This window comes from Nelumbo lutea, chromosome 4, assembly GCF_056320005.1.
Source record: "Nelumbo lutea isolate HS-2025 chromosome 4, American lotus-T2T, whole genome shotgun sequence".
Classification (NCBI taxonomy): domain Eukaryota; kingdom Viridiplantae; phylum Streptophyta; class Magnoliopsida; order Proteales; family Nelumbonaceae; genus Nelumbo; species Nelumbo lutea.
In genome coordinates this window covers 16,607,437-16,628,500 of record NC_142687.1, presented here as the reverse complement: position 1 = coordinate 16,628,500, position 21,064 = coordinate 16,607,437, and the positions used below count along the sequence as shown (strand labels likewise).

Genomic DNA, 21,064 nt, shown 5'->3' with positions numbered 1-21,064 from the left:
TTAATTTTTACAAAATATATAAAATATTTTATATAATTCATATATAATAATTAAGTTATATAAATAATTTATATACTTTATATCAATAAAATATTCATATTATATATTTATTATCTAAAATTATTAATTAATCAAATATTCGAACGTTTAATCATATTGCCATATGGATATTATTTTCAATATCGAACGAATATCAAATCGAATTTGGATATTGGATTTTCTATTCGAATTTGAATATTACCTGATCCAATTCGAATTCGATCCGTTTACACCCCTATCAATAGGTTCTATTTGTATAATTTCCTTTTTGTTCAAATCTACAAGCTATGTATAATGCTATCATGTGAATTACAAGAGAACACAAAAACATTAAAAACCATATTCCATTTTTCATCTAAAGGGAAAAAAAAGGATGACTGGTATTCTTTTCTAACTCATGGTTCTAGTTGATCGGTTCTCTGGATAGAAGTGTAGTAATGAGATTCAAGTTCTTTTAAGCTAGCAGCTGCCTCCTCTCCAATTTGGGCCAACAAGCGGTCTGTTTTTTCTGCCTGTTGGTTAAACTCAGTAATCCGTTGCTCAACATGCTCATTAAGGGATGCAAATCCTGAAAATATGGCTGTCTGTTTGAGCTCCGATACCAGCTTAAGAAGCGAATCTGCTGCCTGAACCTGTTTTTGGATTGAGTTAGAAAAAGACAAAGGTATTTTTAAAGTCAGCATATCGGTTGTTCCATAACAGATAAGTTGGTCTTTGAAACTAAGAGAATAGAAAAGCATATCATCAATCTAGACATTAGAAAATTACCCTCAATTAAAACCTTGTCTTTTCAAAGACTAAAGATACAAATCTAAAAAATACCTAATTGGTTAAAAGCCATATTACCCCATTCCTTGTATTTATCTTAAGTACCCATTTTGACACCTAGGACACTAGAACATAAATATGAGTCTGAGGAGGTCAGGTGGAACGGACTCATTAACATGTACCCACATCCAAACTTATGTAACATGGGTTAAAATTATGCAAAGAATATTACATAACACCCCAATTGCTTAAGCAATATAGTATTCTGAAATTTGGTAAAGACTAATTCAACCTAAAAGCCTAAAATCCAAGCTTTTTATTGAGAGATGATGTACTTAAAAGATTAATACTTGTGAGAAGTTAATGAATGTTGCTAATAGATTGGAGAAGTTAATGAAAGATTTCCTGTGGGAACCGGGAGAGGAAAAGAGGGATCATAGAGTGAGCTGGGAGATAGTTTGTAGGAGTAAGACTTGTGGTGGCTTGGGGCTTGGGAATATTAGGAGAAGGAATATGACTCTGTTGGGAAAGTGGTTGTGGAGATTCACATTGGAGAAGGAGAATCTTTAAGCTAGAATAGTGGCAAGTATTCATGGGCTGGAGCATAATGGATGGGACATTGAAATCAGAGCTAGGACCACAAGCAATTCTCCTTGGAAAGTCATTCATGACTTACTACCAGTTTTCTCCCCTAATATCAGGTATAATTTGAATTCCGGTAACTCCATAAAATTTTGGAAACAAACCTGGGTGGAGAAAGCTATTCATGACCTACCACCAGTTTTCTCCCCAATACTTGTTTGTCACCTCAGTGGTGTGTTCTTTGTAAAGCGGATGGGGAGACTGTTTTTACCTACTGGTGTCTTGCCATTTTGCGAGGTCAATTTGAGAATGGGCTTTGTCCCTATTTGGTTGTTGTTGGAACCCCCCATCAGACTTGTAAGGCCTTTTTTCCCCTTTTTTCAAGTGGCAGATAAAAAGGGGAAGGACAATGTGAAGATGACTAAGGGCTGCGGTATATTGGACACTTTGGGAAAAAAGAAATTTCAGGATATTCTCAGAAGCTCAGAGAGGAGCAGCAGATCTGAGGGCTATCATTCATATTAGGGTGGTACAGTGGCTGAAATCTTTGGAGCTTTTCACAGATTACACTGTGGATAACATGTTGAGGAAGTGGGGTAAAATTGCAAGTTGCACACAAACTAAGTCAGTAATGAGTGTGGCTTAGACCCCTCCACCTAGTGGATTCGTGAAATTAAACTTTGATGGGTGTAGCAGGGGAAATCCGAGACAATTGGGGACTGGGGGTGTTTTTAGGGATGAAAATGGGGTCATTTCTGCCATGCTCTCAGGCCCAATTGGAGTGGGTGACTCCCTTAGAACTGAGATCTTTGCAATTATGGAAGGAGTCCAAAAGGCTAAGGAGTTGAACATCAGGAAACTCTTAATTGAAGGGGATTCAGAGGTGGTGATAGGGTGGCTGCTTAAATATCACAATGGCTTATGGAAGTACAATAATGAGAGGAAATTCAAGTGGCTGGTGCAGGAGATGGAGGTTAAGATACGTTGGGTTAAAAGATCGGATAATTCCCTAGTTGACGGTATAGCTAAACAAGGGGCAGAAAGGGATTCACTTTTTTGGGCCAAACTGTAACTTTAGTGTGTTTTCTTTCTTTTCTCCTTTTTTCCTTTTCTTGAGATTCTTTGTTGCTCCTGGAAGATAAGTGTGTTTGTCTTCCTTTTGTAAATCTACTTTGATGAATTAATGAAGGTGTTATTGATGAGAAAAAAAAGACATTGCAAAAGAGAAGGCCTAATTGGCTTTTGTCACCAAACATTTGTTACTATATTCAATTCACTAAACTCTTGTATTTGGTGTTTGGCAATTTTCTTCTATCTTTTGATTGCAGATAATATCTTCCATGGAGTTGGAAACAACTGGTCCATTGGCTAAAAGTTTGAAAATTTTTTCTCCCTTTTGGATCAAGATTAGTATAGGATGCTAAAGCTTTTTTTATGGGAAAAAGTAATCTTTATTAAATCAAACAAGCTAGCTGATGCTTTATCTAAGCAAGGGGTTAATAGAAAACCAAACGTGTTGGGATAGATTATGCTTGTTGTTGTTAGATTTTGGGCTAATATAACATTTTTTTATTTACATAGCATAGTTAGGAAGTTATTGGGCCTTAGGCCACTAGTTTATGCTTTAAGTTAAAAGTGTTTTTAAGTTCTCAAAAATAACCAACTTACTAAGGGCATACTTGTCTTTGTATCTATTTTATTTATGAATGTATAATCTAATGAAAGGGGTGGCCATACCTAATTCTAAGCTTCTCCCATTCTCTTTATCTCTCTTCCCTCTTTATTAGCTGAAACCTTTTCTTCTCTTTCTTTTCTTCTTTCTTTTACAACTTTTAAATCAAAACAGGTTGTCCAAATTTTTCTACTTGGTATCAGAGCAATTTTAAAGATTTCTTTTTGGATTTTTTGGTGGAATTGCAATCCCTTATAGATGGTCTAGGGTTTTACACCAAAATCAGGAAGAACTGAAGAAAGGGGAGAATCTTGTTTTAGTAGGACTCTTCAATTTTGACTTAGGAAGTGGCAATCTAGTTTTCTAGGGTTTCTTGAGGTTTTATGAAGGGGTGGTTCAAGTCCCAACCTTTTTGGAGGTCAGCCTTTTCTCCCTCTTCTCCTGCTCCCACGGAAAAAAGAATCTTTAGAGAAAGGAAGGGGCTTCTAGGGTTCTAGGAGGGTGTTTGAGGTTTCTAAAGGAGATAAATACTTTTCTTTTCATCTCAAATTGATTTCCTAATCTATTCTAAGAGTTATGGAGGGTTGTGGAGTTGAAAACAAATTTAAAGAAGAACTAGGATCTGGAAAAATAGGTGTTAGGTCAGAACCATCACTACAGTCAAGTTAGATGGTACAAACTACTTAGAATGGTCACAATCTGCAAAGATGGCCATTGGTGCTCGTGGGAAATTGAGGCATATTACTAGTGAGGAAAAGAAACCTAAAACTAACCATTCCCAATGGGTATAGGAGAACTACACAGTGATGACTTGGCTATGTAATTCCATGTTGCCCCATATAAGTACAAATTTTTTATAGGCTAACACAGCTAAGAAGATTTAGGATGGAGTAGCAGAAACCTATTCACAAAATGAAAATGTTGCTAGAGTTTATCAGTTGAAAACCCAAGTTATTGCAAATAGGCCAGGAGATAAGTCTATTGCTATTTATTTTTCAACCCTCAAAACCTTATGGCAAGAGATAGATCATTTGGAAACTGATTTGGGAAAGTAACAAAGATGCAACAATTTATCAAAAGCTGGTAGAGAAAAATAGGGTTTTTGAACTTTAAGTTAGATTTAACCCTGAGTATGATATTGCACGACAACATATTCTTTCCTGAAACGGTACAACTCTCTCGCATGCATATGCCTTTGTGTCTGGAGAGAAGAATAGGAAGAATATGATGATGAGGAACCCAGGCCTTGAGCAGTCAGCTATGATTAGCATAGTGAAGCCTAAGCCGAATGGGGACAAGGGTGGAAATGAACCAATGAAGGACAAAAGGGATCTGATCTATGACTACTGTAAGAAACCCAAACATACCAGAAATACTTGTTGGAAGCTTTACCCACACCTTGTACCGAGCTGGCTCAGAAATAAGAAGGGAAATGTGAATATTGCAGTGACTAGTGGTTTACCAAGGCCACCTACTACAACCCCTCTAGAGTCTGTTGCAGCAATTACAATGAAGGCCGAACTAGAGAGATATGGGCAATTTCTAAATCAGAAGGATACCGCCAGTTCCAACTCATTATCAAGTGGCCAGCAAGGTGCAGGTGGATTAGGAGGTAGTCATTCTACCTCGCTTGCATACACAGGTAGTTCACATGCCACTGCAAAATATGTATCCACTACAGGTAAGGGGCGATCTCCCCGGATTATAGACTCAGGAACCTCAAAACATATGACCAACATTTCCACCATTTTCACCTCATACCACCCCTGCTCTGGCAGAGATAGAGTTTCCACTAATGGATCACATGCTCCTATTACTAGGAAAGGGTCAGTCAAGATAACTGATACCATTATCCTACCTTTTGTCATTCATGTTCCTAGGCTATACACTAATCCTTTATCTGTTAGAAGCTTGACAAAGAATTTGAATTGTTCTATAATTTTTTCCCTTGGCCATTGTGTTTTGCAGGATCGAGAATCAAATAGGACGACTGGAAGTGGTCGTAAGGTGAATGGAATATATCTTCTTGATGCACTTACCAATCATCAGAGTCATCATATTAGCAGGAGTATTGAGTCGGAATCAATGGGTCAAATTATGCATTGGCATAATCAGTTAAGACATTTATCTTTTGCTTCTTTGCGTTCTTTTGTTTTCCAAATTGTTTGAGTCCGTCAATTTGTCCAATTTGGAGTGTGAGGGTTATCAATTTGAAAGCATTGTAGACATTCTTCTATTTTTTATAATGTGCATACTGATGTGTGGGGGACATATCATGTTTCCCCTATAGATGGCTAACGGTATTTTCTTTTATTTGTGGATGATTAATCTCGATACTCTTTGATATATTTGATGAGATCCCGTGATGAGGTATCGTCTTTGGTCCAACAATTCCATCAGGTGCTAACATAGTTTAGGGTATGAGTGAAAGTGTTTAGATCAAACAATGCTAATGAAAAATTTGGACCAAAAAAAAAAAAAACTATCACACCCATTGGAGCATGGAGTTATCCATTAGAGCAGTTGTACATACACTCCTCAACATAATGGTGTAGCAAAAGGGAAGAACAGACATATCGCAGAAGTAGCAAGAAGCATAATGTTGAACTCTATAGTTACAATTCGTTTTGGGGGTGATGCATTTCTTATAGCAATGTTCTTGATTAATCGGGTGCCTTTTCGTGCTCTTGGATATAGCACTCCATTCAGCCTTCTTTTTCCTAAGAGGGAGGCATTCCATATTCCTCTAAGGGTGTTTGTATGTGTATGCTTTGTCTATGTCGTTGGTCCTCACAACTCAAAGCTGGATCCTAAGGCGAAGAAGTGTCTTCCATGAATATGCAGGAAATCATAAGGGGTATTTTTGTTATGATCCAGTCTATAGGAGTCAATATGTTACTATAGATGTCACATTTTTTGAGTTCACACCATTTTTCTCAGAGGGGTTCTTCTCAGTGGGGAGTGTTTTGGAGAAGGAAGTGAGCAATCTATACCATTTCCTATTCCAACTCCTTTGTCTACTCCAGTGTCTGACCTACCTATCTCACCCACTTTGCAACCTCCATTACATCCTATATCTCCGTGTTTTACACAACAGTGCTTACGACAACAAAGGGAGGTTGATTCCACAGTAGAGGAACCCACGTCACTCCCTATCAGCTCATCGGAGATTCCAAGTTCGACTGACACAAACACATATGTCTCTTGCTCCACCTAATGGTATGCCCTCTCAAGTTTCAATGGTGTTAAGCCTCCTCAAAGCCCAAATCCAGCACCGCCTTATTCTCTTCAAATGGCATGAGAATGATCGTCCACTTCAGTCCCAGTTTGTTTGACACTTCTTCAAGCACCGACTTCCAGTCGTTCACCTTGCTTTTCACATTGAGCACTACTTTTTTCTTCCAATCTTCACTTTTCCCTTCTACAAGTATTTTGGATGTCGTAGTTGATAGAGCCACCAAAGCAATATTTGCTTCATCTAACTCTTCCTCTGTCCCCAGCTTTTCTAATCTTTTTTTCTATTGGAAATGGTAACTTCATTAAATAACTTTCCAGATTTAAATACAACTGTCAACCCCCTAAGTAGGTGTTGAGCCCCAGTTATCTTTCTTACAAAACTGCCCAAAACATACTCTCCCTCACAGTCCCTTGTTTAGCCAACGTGTCAGCTAAACCATTAGCTGATCTCCTTGTCCATTTGAAGCACCGATCTCCCTTGTTGTATTGTGGATTTCCCTTATGGGCTGTCTATAAATCCAGGCTCCCAACTTACCAGATTGCAGCCACTCGATCAACAATTTAGAGTCTCCCTCAATCTCAATTTGGTGTAACCCCAACTATTTTGCATATCTTACACCTTGAAGCAAGGCCATCACCTCCGCTCTCAATGAGTCCCCCACTCCTATTGGTCCTGAAAACAAAGCCACAATTTTGCCATTTTCATCTCTGAAAACTCCTCCTATACCTGAAGGGCCCGGGTTACCTCTTGAACTCCCATCAAAATTCAATTTCACTCTTTGTTGTGTTGGTGGGGACCACAATCCTGCACAATAGGTTTCATGGAAGTTGTAAAAGCCACCACTTCCCAATTCCTGTAAATATCTTCAGCTGATAAGTCTTTAAACAAACCCAAAGTTTTCAACCAATGAATAGTCATAATAATTATCCTATCTACAATTGCCTCCTTGGACTTCTCCACGCCTTTAAAGATTCAATTATTCCTTCCTTCCCAAACTAGCCATCTTTTCTAATCTCTTTCTTCTCTCCTTCATCTCCTCCTTCGAGACCACCTTGTTTTGCTTCAATCTTTCTTCAACTCGTTTCTGAACCTCCTGTTGTTTCTGCTTCTCGTCGTCCAGATCTTGGTTACAATTTGATACAGTTCATTGGCTATCCCAATCCACCCTTCTAATTTTTTACCTTTTGGTATAATAATTATCTGTTTTCTCCCTTTCTCAAACCTCTCTTCCAATGTTACGAACCATCCTTTTGAGTTTCTTCTTCTATTTGCCATGTAAGTTTTATTTGGTAGTCTTAGGGTGCCCTTGCATTCTGCTAGCCAACTTACATTCGCTGCTCCATCAAGAAAACCTTGAAACCAAGCGATCGCCGCCCCTACAAGATAAATTGTTCCTTTTCTACCTTTCCTGATCTTCACTGTTATCTTTTTTTGGTGGAATACCTCTTCCATCAGTAGTTTTTCTGACTCCACCTTGATGAATCTTCTCCATCTACCGACCTCTGGGAAATCCCCCAACTCTTTGTGTATCGTCCTCTATTCCATCTCTAAGATTTGTCGTTGTTCGTCATTGTCACGGTTGTCGCCATTCCTATTTCTTGCCACCTAGAAATCCTCAGACCCACATCGGTATGAGTTTGTGCTTCGTTGGGAGGATTTCAACACTAATTGAGTCACATTGATTGAATCACTTCAAGCTCGGGGAAGATACCATAAACAACTTCTACCAGGCCTTCCTTTCCTCCCTTGACTCTGTGTCTATACCCATAAGTGTTAGTGAAGCTCTCTCCAAACCTAAGTGGAAAACAGCTATGCAGGAGGAAATGAAAGCATTGATTAAAAATCAAACATAGGAGATTGTGGATTTGCCTGATGGCAAGAAGACAATTGGATGTAAATGGGTCTATACAGTGAAGTACAAGGTTGATGGGAGTATAGAAAGATACAAGGCGAGGCTGGTTACAAAAGGGTATACTCAGACTTATGGCATAGATTACTTGAAAACTTTGTGGCAAAGATGAGCTCAATTTGGATTCTTCTATCACTAGCAGCTACATGCTCTTGGCCACTCTTCCAAATGCCTTTCTCAATGAGGACTTGTAGAAGTGTATATGGACTTTCTAGGTGGCTTCTACAATAATGTGGAAAAAGGAAATATATGCAGGTTAAAGAAGTCTATATATGGTTTAAAGTAATCGCCTAAAGCTTGGTTTGATAGGTTTAGAAGTGCATTGGTTGTATTTGGCTATACTCAAACTCAATCTTATCATACTCTTTTTTGTGAAGAGTAGGGGGTCACTAGTGTCAGTTTTGATAGTATATGTGGATGACATTGTAGTCACGGGAAATGATTAGAGTGAGATTGATACCCTAAAAAAGAATCTGCACACAGAGTTTGAGATTAAGGATCTTGGGGAGCTGAAATACTTTCTGGGCATTGAAGTAGCGAGGTCCAAGCATGGGATCTTCATCTCACAAAGAAAATATGTTCTAGATCTACTACAGAAAACAAGAAAACTTAGGGCAAGGACAGCCAAAAGACCTATTGATCAGACTATAAGATAAATGCTTCAAAGGATGAACTAGTGAAGGATGTTGGAAGATATCAAAGGTTAGCGAGGCGGTTGCTATACTTATGTATGACGTGACCAGACATCTCTTATGCAGTGAGTGTGGTGAGTCAATACATGCATGCCCATGAGTTCAACATTGGGAGGCTATGGATAGGATACTTTCCTATTTGAAGGGACACCCAGGTAGAGGCATATTGTTTGTTGACCATGGACAGTTAACGTTAGAGACTTGCACAGATGCTGATTGGGCAAGATGCCTAAATGAGAAGAGATCTACATCAGGAGTTTGTACTCTTGTTGGAGGTAATTTAGTTTCATGGAAAAGTAAGAAACAGATAGTTGTAGCAGGGTCAAGTGTAGAAGTTGAATACAGAGTCATGGCACATGGTGTTTCAGAGCTCCTCTGGATCCGTTCCTTGTTAGGGGATATTGAAATTGAGTCTGAAGAACCAATGATGCTTTATTGTGACAGTCAAACAACAATTAACATTGCCCACAACCCAGTTCAGTATGATAGGACGAAGCATATAGGAGTGGATAGACACTTTATAAGGGAAAGGGTGACATCTAGAGAAGTTTGCTTGCCATATGTTGCATCTGACTTGCAGCTTGCTAATGTTCTTACAAAAAGAGTTGCAAGATACAAGCTAGAGCATGGTCTACACAAGTTGGGAATGTGTGACATTTATTTATAACTTGAGGGGGAGTGATGAGCTTTTGGCTGATATAACATGTTTTTTATTTACATAGCATAGTTAGGGAGTTATTAGTCGACTTACTAAGGGCATACTTGTCTTTGTATTCTCTTTTATTTATTAGTATATAATCTAATGAAAGGGGCGGCCAAACCTAACTCTAAGCTTCTCTCTTTCTCAGCTGAAACCTTTTCTTCTCTTTCTTTTACAGTTTTTATATCAAAACAGGTTGTCCAAACTTTTCTACTGTTGTAATACTATTTGATGTAGGGCAGTAATTGCTACCATACCAAAGGAATGCCTGTACTTCTTACCTCATTTTTTACTTTCATTAATAAATGGACTCAGCTGCTTATCCCCCCCCCCCCTCCCCCAAAAAAAATAAAAAATAAAAAAGAAACATGATCTTTTACCCAATGTACCACTTTCACTGCAATACTCTGAATGATGTCTTCTTTGCTTTGTGCCTTCTCCTTGAACATTTTTGCGTTCCTTTCTTCCCAAGTTGTCCAAATCACTCTAGCCTTGTGCATCTCTACATAAACTTACCCCTTCTCCTAGGTATAGTGATGAACATCATGTTCCTTTCTTCCCAAAAATAGTACGCAGAAATTTGTTCTCTTTTCTTTTTCTTTCTTTCTTTTCTTCCTCTTTTCTTTTTCTTTCTTTCTTTTCTTCCTCTTTTCTTTTTCTTTCTTTCTTTTCTTCCTCTTTCTTTCTTTTTCTTTTGGGGAGGCAGTAGTCCACTGATTGTATACCTACAGAAAAAACAGTAGCACCTAAATAGACTCATCCCACTGAGACTTTAGATCAAACAATTCTCTCCTTGAAAAGTCAAGAGGGGAAAACAGATAAGGGAAAGATCAAATGAATATCACATGAAAATGGTTAGGATTTTTACTTTCATTAATAAATGGACTCAGCTGCTTATCCCAAATTGTCCAAATCACTCTAGCCTTGTGCATCTCTACATAAACTTACCCCTTCTCCTAGGTATAGTGATGAACATCATGTTCCTTTCTTCCCAAAAATAGTACGCAGAAATTTGTTCTCTTTTCTTTTTCTTTCTTTTCTTCCTCTTTTCTTTTTCTTTCTTTCTTTTCTACCTCTTTCTTTCTTTTTCTTTTGGGGAGGCAGTAGTCCACTGATTGTATACCTACAGAAAAAACAGTAGCACCTAAATAGACTCATCCCACTGACACTTTAGATCAAACAATTCTCTCCTTGAAAAGTCAAGAGGGGAAAACAGATATGGGAAAGATCAAATGAATATCACATGAAAATGGTTAGGATTTTTTATGGTCTATTTACATGTTTTACATCCAAGTGTGAGGTTTGCAAATTGAAATGACTGAAAACCTACCTAGAACATTGTTGCAAGAAATTCCTCATGTCAAATCTATGAAAAGGTGGGTAGGAACCCATCATGTTAAAGCCTTCTAGTGCACCTAAGACCTTAGACTCCCTCCAAAATGTACATATAAAAGGAAAAGAGAGAACATCAGAAATCCAATTAAAATATTTCTTTTTCATGGACCTTTCAAGGCTCTACAAATTATATCAGTGAAAAATAATAAATTCAATTACAACATTTTTTTCTCCATGGACCTTTTAAGGCTCCATAAGATATATTAATTGAAAATATAGAAGTTAGTAGATAAGGCTATATTTTTAGAACAATTCCTAGATAAATATCTGCTTCTAAGACAAGCTAGTGAAATATCAATAAGAGAATAGATGCCCCTACCATTCTGGCTGCACGCATCTCCATCATGAATGCTTCTTGAGAATTCTTGACTGGTGGATCATTGACCTATAAGAAGTGATAACCTCTTGAGGAAAATACTTGTGTTTGCATCAACGATGTTAACTTGAATTTTGAATCAGGGCCCAAACCATTAGGCTTTAGAACTATACATTTTCTTTGAAATTTAAAAAGGAAATACAATGCACCATAAAATATAAATATATAGAAAAATATAATACATTGAATTCTTCTATGATACATCAGTTAATAACAGCATTTCATCAATAGACCAAAAATGCATTAACATAGAGGAAATTAGCTAGCCTAGAAAGGATATATTTTAGTTAGAAACAAAACAATTCCAAATTCAAGTCTCTCATGCCAAGTTCCAAATGCATAAAGTTATCATATTTCAATGTGATGTTTTCTTCTATGAGTGCTTCCACAGAAATTCTTGTTTGATCTAAATATTTCAATGTGATGTTTTCTTCACCCTTGGAGTCACTATTGATTAAAGTATATCACATTTGAGTACACTCACTATGATGCAAACCATAACCTTCCTTTGTCATAGCTAGGCATATGGGCCATGCTCAATGAAATCCTTGGTCCTTGCCTCCTGCCCAATAAGAGGCAAATCTGCTGCTTCTATTTTTTTCCTTTTTTTTATGTACTGGTAGATGAGGTGGCTTCTCAAGCATTGTATGTTAGCTTGATCAGGACCCCTCCCCTGTGCCCCAGAGAGAGACAGAGAGAGAGATCTTAATATAAAGGCCAGTTTGTTGACTAGCCTGTAGAAATCCTGAAGGCCTGGTGATTATGGCATCTTATATCTGTAAGGCTTTATTGAGATAAACAGATTTTAAAGATGTGTCATATGCTGCTTTCCTAAATTATTTTTGAATAGACAGTACTGGTAACTTCATATGCTTGCCTTTTTGGGCCCACATTGAGTCCTAATGTACAATTTCTTGTATACATGGGGACTGTATCCAGACTCATAGTTTTTTGAATGAAATGCATCATACTGTCACCAAGAGAATCCTGAATGTGCTAGTACAATACAAACTGAAATTAAAAGGATTGGTTTTCCGTGTTTACAATATAAATAAATAAAATCATTTAAAATTATAAAAAATACTTTACTTTTTTTGAAAAAGGTAAGGTATATCTCATTAAATCAAAAGGTGTATAGCAAAATGAATATTAAAAATCTCTTAAATAGGAAGGAAAATAGCATGATGAATTTTACAGAGGCCTTAACTCATCAAAAAAAAAACAAAAACAAGGCCTTATTCATATGGTTTGGCTTATATGAGATGAGCATGAGAAATCCTTTTTATAAGTAAATTTGAATCAATTGTATAAATAATATATATATATATATATATAAGCAAGGCTTTAATAAAATAAAAAAAAAAAAAAAAACTCTACAAAGGGATCCTAGGGGAGAGTTGCCCAGACTGCAGCAATCAGTGACAGTGCATGGGTATCAAACTTAATTGGAGACTTTGGCACCCATTCCAGCTCAGAGAAGATGGATTCCTAAATAGATGAATCGAGTACCTGATAGATTAACAAATCAAGGTAGAAAGAACCTTCTTGTATAACAACAGCTCGTTGCCTTATTAGTTTTTGTGCACGGGAAGGATCTCTCCATGGTTTCTGTTATTATACACATGTAGATATTCCTTTTTTTTTTTTGAAAGATGGATGGAATAAGATTTCATTAAAATATAAAATAAAGAAGGCAAGAGATTCTTTCTATTGAGAAATCTTCCTTGGCAAGGTAAATACTTGCGATATGCTACAGAGAAGAAGGCCTTATGTATGCCTTTCTCCTCACCTGCGCTCCCCCTTTGTATGGAAAGTAGTGAGTCCCTGGCACACCTATTATTATCTTGCTCCTTTGTGCATCACATTTGGGAATTTTTTGTACTCTCCTTGGTTGCAGGTGGGTTTCCCCTCAAGATGTGGCAGGACTCTTCAACCAGGACTTTTTGAGTCAACCAAAGAAAAGAGGGAAGGTTATGTGGAAAGCTACAAAGGCAGCTATTTGCTGGGTGATTTGGGAAGAAAGGAACAACAGAATATTTATGGACAGAAGTAGAACAATGGAGGAGGTAATTGACACCATCAAAGTTAAAGTAGCTCACTAGGTAAGATCTATGCATATCTTCCAAGATTTCTCAATCATAGACATTATCATATCTTGGACAGAAGTAGCACAATCCTCAAGACTAAAAGAGAATGGAAACCTCCAGATGGTAACAGGTTTAAACTGAATTTTGGCAGAAGCTCTTTTGGAAATCCATGACTGTCAGGTATTGGGGGAGTAATCAGAAATTCTGGAAGGAGAATATTAGATCTGTTCTCTGGACCGATTGACATGGGCAACTCTCTAAAAGCGGAGGTAATGGCATTGCTACAAGGGCTGAAGATAGCTAAGCAACAGGGAATGAGGCACATTGAGGTTGAATTCAAATTGATTAGAAGGAGTGCAAATGGACTAGCTGATTATCTTGCTAAACAAGGGGCTTTGAGGCAACAATTGTTTTGGGCTGCAATGTAAAGTGGGACAGAAACTTGTAATAGTGTGGGAGCTTTAATCCCATACACAAAGCTGTAAAACCTTATTTTAACCCTAGTTTCAAATAAAATTCTCTTTTGCTGATCAAAAAAAAAAACAAAAAAGAAGAGATTCCCCCACATAATTACAACTGACTCAGCAAAAACAAGAAAAATATTTCAGATTACAAATTAATCATCCCAAATACCCATTGCCACTGAGAACTACAAAGAGAGAAACTCAAGCCTAAGAATTCAGTTTTTATGTACCAAATAAAAAAGAAAATTTTTTGAGAAAAAGAAAGAGAGATACAAGGAAGTGATACGACATCACTCACAAATAGAGTATACCCTCTGATTCCTCTCCAACCAAATCTACCAGCAGATGACTATAGGGACCAGATTCCACAAAATAGAACCCTCTTGCTAATAAATGGGATTTCCTACCCACTCTCTACCTGCCGTGAGCCTGCAATTCACAGCAGGTAGAGAGTGGGTAGGAAAAGTGAGTAGCAAATCTGGGTTCCTTGCTAAAGAGTAAAGACTTTGGGTGGCCAAGCTGCACTACATCTGCAGATGTTCTTTTGTACCAAGCACTTTTTAAATGGTGTTACTCCAAAAGAAAATCCAGATCTGGATTCTTTTTTGTAATTGAGTGGCAGTTGCTGGGATTGTTTACCATTGTACCAAGCACTTTTGTACCAACCCTTTTTGCCTTTACTCCAAAAAAGGGAAAAAATCAAATATGAGATTCTAGTTGGGTTAAGGTTACATGAACCAACTATATGACTCAGCCTTTTGGAAAATTCAAGGATTAAATGTTGTTACAATGATAAACAATCCCAGCCACTGCCACTCAATTACAAAAAAGAACCCAGATCTAAAACATACAAACCAAGATGGATCCTAGTCCTTAAAATAAATAAATAAAGCACTTAAAGATGAAAGAATCTTAATTGGTTGTGATTATCCAAAGCAACTGTGGCACATCCTTTGAACATAGAATATAAAGTCATTTGTTTCATTGTTTATTATTCAATTTTAAAAGTCAATACAGGACTATAAATATTTTGGGTAGTACCCTTTTCTGTTTGAGTAACTATTTTTTATAATAACGGAAACAATATTATTAATTAAAAAGAGAATAAGCACAATATAAGAGAAAGAAGGGGAGACTTCTATTGTGCAAAGCCTTTTCTCTCATTCTTACTTTACTTGTCCATTAAAAAGAGGGAGAATTATGCACAGATGTATTAGGACAGCAGTCTGTTGGTTTATTTGGGAAGAAAGAAACTTACATATCTTCTTAGAAAAGGAGGATACCATTGAGAATGTAATGGACCTGATACACTTAAATAGGGGTGGCCACGAGTCAAGCTTCTCACAAGCTATTTGAGCTCAGCTCAGTTTAAACCGAGCTTCAAGCCAAACTCAAGCCTGATATATAGGCTCGTTTGCTAATCAAGCCGAGCACAAGCCCAGTAAAGCTCGGCTTGTAAGCCTACTCGAGCCTAGTATAATAAATAAATATTTTTTTATTATATACATGCATACATACATATAAATAAACATATAAGGCCCATTTGGTGCGTCTTTTTGGGAAAACCTTCTGGTAGTTCTGACAGTCAAAAGACGCATTGAGCTTTTGCATGAAGATCTGAGCAGCCTGAAGCACGTTTGGCAGACGCGCGTCTTCCATGCGTCTTTCCGCGCGAGAATAAAGCACAAAAGACACGAGAATCTTCATTTGGAGCTTCCCGAAATCAGCCAAAAATGGGCTTTTCACGTCTTTTCGGCGTTTCGTCTTTTGGCGACTAGATCTTCCACATGTCAAACGGAAATAGACCGAAAATCGGTCTTCCTGGCTTGTAAACAGCCGAAAGACCGCACGGAAAGACACGCCAAATGGGTTCATAGTAAATCATTTTTATTATATTTATATATAATATTTTTATGTTTTATGCATAATAATAAATAGTTTTATAATCCTTATTTTTTGTATGTAAAATAAAAATACTCTTATATGTATATTTTTTATTTTTTATATGTATAATAATAAATCATTTTTATAATTCTTATTTTTTATATATAAATAAAAAATATTTTTATATGTATAGTTTTTATTTTTTAGAAAAAAAATTGGATTGCAGTCGAGCTCGAACTTGTGAGCTTTGAACCGAGCCAAGCTCGAGCTTGAGCCTAACACAATTTCAGCAAGCCGAGCTCAAATAGCCAAGTATTCGGCTCGGCTCGGCTCGAATCCACCCCTACACTTAAGGGTGGCTCACTGGCTGAAATCCTTGAACCTATTCACAGTTTTCTCCTTGGATGACTTGCTGAGAATTTGGTTAGAGATAGCTAATTCTGCCCGGGTTAATAAGGTTTCTAATCCTTCTTGGACCTCTCCCCCCTCTGGATTCATAAAGCTGAACTTTGATGGTAGTAGCTTAAGGAACCCAAGGTTCTCTGGTATAGGGGGGGTCTTTAGGAATGAGGAAGGGCTTATTATAGCCATGTTCTCAAGCCCTATTGTAGAAGGAGACTCTCTTAGGGCTGAGATCCTTGCGGCTCTATAAGGTGCCCAATGAGAAAAGGAATTGAACCTAAGAAAATCGGTAATTGAAGGTGACTGAGAGGTGGTGGTGAGATGGCTAAAGGAAGACAACTCTGGTATATGGAACTACAGCAATGAAAGGAAAAAGTTTAAGTGGATAGGGACATTGAGGAGAAATACAGTTGGATAATGGGTTAGTCAAGCATAGGCATAGAGCATCTAATCATTGAAGGGGATTCCCAAGTGATAGTGGGTTGGCTAAAGGATCCGGACACTGTGATTTGGGGTTTTAGAGATCTTCTCAAAAAGGTTAAATGATTAACAAGGAATATGACAATCAGAGTTCAGTGGGTAGGCAGATCAGCAAACTCAATGGCTGATTCACTTGCAAAACAAGGGGTTCTCCAGGATACTTTATTTTGGGCTTACGTGTAATTTCTTTTGTATTTATAACTCTGTAACTAACTTTAAAGGAAATGTCACATTTCATGCCTTTCTATGGGTTGCATGTAACTCTTATTTGCTGGTTTAATAAAGCTTTACTCATTTATTAAAAAAAGGGGTTAGCCAAGCAAGGGGTGAATAGGGATTCCTTTTTTGGGCTTATTTCTAATTTTGTATCCTTTGTTTTGTGCCGGTGGGGGAGTTAAGAAAGTTTACTTCCCTCCTCTCTTGTAATTAAAGTTTCATAATCTTAATATTTGCCAATACTGATCAAGAGAGAGAGAGGGGGGGGAAAGAATAAACTCTCTTGGCCCCGCCCGATTGAGATTACATCATAGCCAAAATAAATTGTTCCTTCCCACCCTATCCCTTGTAACAATTCAACAGCTTTCCTCTTCTCACATATATAGAACCACCATCCAGCCTCCTCTTTTATCTATGCATAATGTGTAGCAAATGATTTCAGAACAATGAAAAGGTAGACTTTTCTGTGTAATTTAGCTCCCTCTAGGAGCTCAATGCTATTGTCAATTTATCATAGCTATCTAATAAGTGAAATGTATTCCTAACCTGTAATTCCCTCTCAACTTCTCTACTTCCCATTGGACATAATGCAGTTCATCAATATTGAGATCTCAAACAGCTAAAGAAAAATGCCATAACTCATAACTATCAAAATGCTATTTTTAATTGAGAAAAAAGATAGCTTCTGATCATTAGTATACATGGACTCTCAACATCAAAAGTCGAATTGGTAGGCAAAGTTTCAAAAACTCGGTACAATTAATTACCAAAACATGAAGCGATGTAAAAACAAAAAAAAAGGATCCTGAACACACAATTAACTACACAACAATGCGAAGCAGATCTATTAATAAAAAACAGAACACAGATATAGATTAGTGCTTACCCGAGCAACATTAACCAAGTGACTAAAATTATCAACAATGTTGGTAATGTCAGTGTCAACCCTCTGCAACAAAGTCTTCTGCTTCTGAGCTGCAGCTGCTGCAGCTGCTGCAGTTGGTCCACTGCCAGCACCTCCAAGACCAACTCCCACACCCCCTCCTACTCCGACTCCAACTCCTTTGTTCATTTTTTATTCCTGGACGAGACATAATGCAGGTATTTCTAACTTTTCCCAAAAAAAAATAATACAGGTATTTCTAACTGCAAAGTAATAATAAAGCCCTAGCAAGCAAAAAAGGTAAAAACAAGGGTAAAACGAAATAAAATAATGTCTCTTAACTCTCCAAAAAGAGATGTGAAGAGGCATTTCATTGCATGGTTTGGAATTTGGAAATTTACAGTGACCCTGATTGACCCCTAGGAGAGTTTGTGATGCACACATGAATCGTATCATCTTCTGTGGAAAAACAAACGAACAGCAATAATATGTATACCTTAAACTCTCCTCTTTTCATTAAAATTGGGAGGCATACCTGTTTATCAATGATGAGGGATTGTTCCACAGAGAGGGGAGGAGACCGCCTCAAAACACTCAAGATTTAGGAAAATTGTTTTTCTTTTCTTTTTTCCTTTTTCTCTGAGATGTAAGGTAATTTTTCACAGTATGGATGGGGTTCAAAAGACCCCCAGGAAAATTGTTTTGATTTTCTCTCTCAACATAAATGTCCAAACTCTTCTTTTTCATTTTAAGAATTTGAAACTCAAAACAGGCGAGAGAAAAGGTTGATGACAAATGGTTCTTGTAAAGCAAACTAAATCAGAAATACAAATATCCAACTAGCTAAACATTTAATTGATGAATGAAGAATCCATAATAAACAATGCCATCTTTGTCATAAATAAAATTAAAACAAAAAGGCAAACAAGACAATACCTGATTTATCCATAATAATATAGAAACACAAGAAAAAACGTTTATGGATCGATAATGTTAACTATGTTGCAATGTTTCAGAAATATGGAAAAGTAGTATATACAAAAGCTGGTACCTGTAAGTAGGGGTGATGGGACCTTCGAGATCAACATCAGAAAGCATGTTTGGTTTAATACGACTCCAAAGCCTAGGCACTGGCTAAACCAGTCCGGGTTAGACTCGGATGCGTTAGGCACCTCTCTCCCGAGTCCAAAGGTGGGGCCCATTTGGAATGCTAAAAATTAGTATGTACAGACTAAGGAAACTGATGACCCGGATTACATGAATACCCGAAACATGTTATTCAACAAAAACAAACTTAATGAGAGACAGCCTATTGCCACCACAGTGAGCACACATCTTAACAATTATTTTACGTACTGCACAAGCTAGAACAAACCATTTAACATGATCCAAGAAAACCGTATAATATGAAGATAAAAAACAAAAAGAGAAGATATAAAAATAAAAACAAAACAAAACGAAAATAAGGTGAAAGAAAACCATAAGCTAGAACACTAATCTACTTTTCAGCAGAAATTAAAACACTCATACTAACTAAGCTTGTCATTCGGCAAGAACTAAAATCTTCTTGAAGCCATACTGAATTGGAAAGAGATCAAACGCACCCGAAACTGATCAAACTTGTTACGGCAGTGGGTAAAACAAAATATAAAGATGTAACAGAAAATGAACGGCAACATTCAAGGACCGGAAACGCCCATGCGGTTTGATAAGAGATAACAGAGAAGAATAGGTAAAAATGAAACGCAGCAAAAAAGTGGTGAAACAGCAAGGACAAAGGAATATCAAAGACCTGATAAAACATGTTAGCGAAAATTCAGAGAGAAAGAATAACGTGGAACCGGAGGTACAAATTTAATACTGGGATTTAAACCTTATATAACAATAAACAGATTCGAAAAGTTCCATGCAGACTAAAACAATAATAAGAAGACAGAATAAGAAAGATAAAATTAACGAACAAGAAACTATCAGCAACTATCGGAAACAGACGAGAGAGACAGAAGCTATCAGAAATAAGAAACTATTAGAAAAGAGAGGTTAGCAGAGGACAGATGAACCAAATTAAAGCTGACAGAGGATCGGTTTCTTCCTTTTCTCATTCTTCGATCATGCACAAATAAGTAGATAGAATGAGAAAATGGAAGAGTGAGGGCACTGAAACGGGTTGAAGGAAGATTACCTACACGCACTTGCTCCCAAAACGTGGTCGGAGAACGAAGTAGCTGAATACCTCGGCGGGGATGGAGAACGATCTACTTCTGGGCTTCAGTGAAACCCAAGTTGTCTAGCGAAGTTGGAATCGGTGCTGCACGGGTGCTCTGTCCGAACAAAACTTGCTCTGTAATTTTTAGAGCGAGAAGGAGCAATCGGAGGGGGTTCGTTCGCTGCCGCTGTTCACCGGAAGATGATGAATAATGACGATAAACAGTGCTTTCGAAACAGATAAAAACAGAAGAAGAAAGAAGGGGAGATTTGATGGTGGGAAGGATTCCTTATCACCGCCGCTGTGCTTCTGGGCCTGGCGGAGGAATGAAATGCACAGGGTCGTCGTCTCCAAGAATAGGTTCGGTGGAAGATGAAGATGAAGAAGGGGAAGAGGAGGAAGACTGAGAGAGAGGGAGAAAAAGAGAAAGAAAGGTGAAACCGAGGGAGGAAGGAGATCTTCGCTACTCCGCCGCTGGTTCAAGCGGAGAATATAATGAACAGTGCCTCTCCCGTCTTTTCTTCCGGATTAGGTTAAACTAGCAGGGAACCCCCTGCGAACAAAATAGAAAAAAATGAAAGTTTAGGGTACCTATCTGTCATTACTCCAAAGTACAGGATATCTATCTCTAATTTACTTTAATAAATTATATTATTATTTTCGTTAAATAAAATAATTATAACTATATTATTTAAGAATAATAAATAACTATAATGGTGAAGCCCTAATCTGATCTATGTGTTTGGGTCTAGGTAGGACTAATTTCAAAATGAACAAATTTATAAACCCAATTATATTGAAAACAATAGTTGTTTATTTAAATAATAACTTGATTTTTAAATTTTGATAAAATAATTTTAATAAAAATAATAAAAGATACTAAATTAATTGTATGTTAATAAGTCAATGGTGTATTCTTGTGTATCTTAAATTTTCTTTTTACCTATACATATCCAAAGTTCAAATACATTTTTGATATTTTAAACTTTGCACCGGAGTTTATATTGCATAAGTAAAATGTGATGCCATATAGATAGATAGATAGATAGACATATAAATAAATAGATGGAT

At 37.2% G+C, this 21,064-nt stretch overlaps 1 protein-coding gene and 1 long non-coding RNA gene across 3 annotated transcripts; both read right to left on the bottom strand.

Annotated features, from left to right (window-relative positions):
* Nucleotides 1-265: 265 nt before the first annotated feature.
* On the bottom strand, nt 266-20,590 carry LOC148854203 (mediator of RNA polymerase II transcription subunit 22a-like). 2 transcript variants are annotated; one of them, XM_088985635.1, is made up of 4 exons: nt 19,970-20,590; nt 17,791-17,985; nt 11,315-11,380; nt 266-671 (listed from the first exon to the last, which is right to left on the bottom strand). In XM_088985635.1, exons 2-4 carry the CDS (start codon nt 17,974-17,976, stop codon nt 435-437), a joined length of 489 nt encoding a protein of 162 aa, XP_088841761.1. In that variant the 5' UTR covers nt 17,977-17,985; nt 19,970-20,590; the 3' UTR covers nt 266-434. The 2 variants fall into 2 exon arrangements, with proteins under 2 accessions (XP_088841761.1, XP_088841762.1); XM_088985636.1 differs by having other exon boundaries at nt 19,974-20,568.
* LOC148854204 (uncharacterized) lies at nt 10,187-11,044 on the bottom strand. The gene is made up of 3 exons (XR_016113167.1): nt 10,931-11,044; nt 10,469-10,723; nt 10,187-10,325 (listed from the first exon to the last, which is right to left on the bottom strand). It is a non-coding gene; the product is annotated as an uncharacterized LOC148854204 (long non-coding RNA).
* Nucleotides 20,591-21,064: the final 474 nt, after the last annotated feature.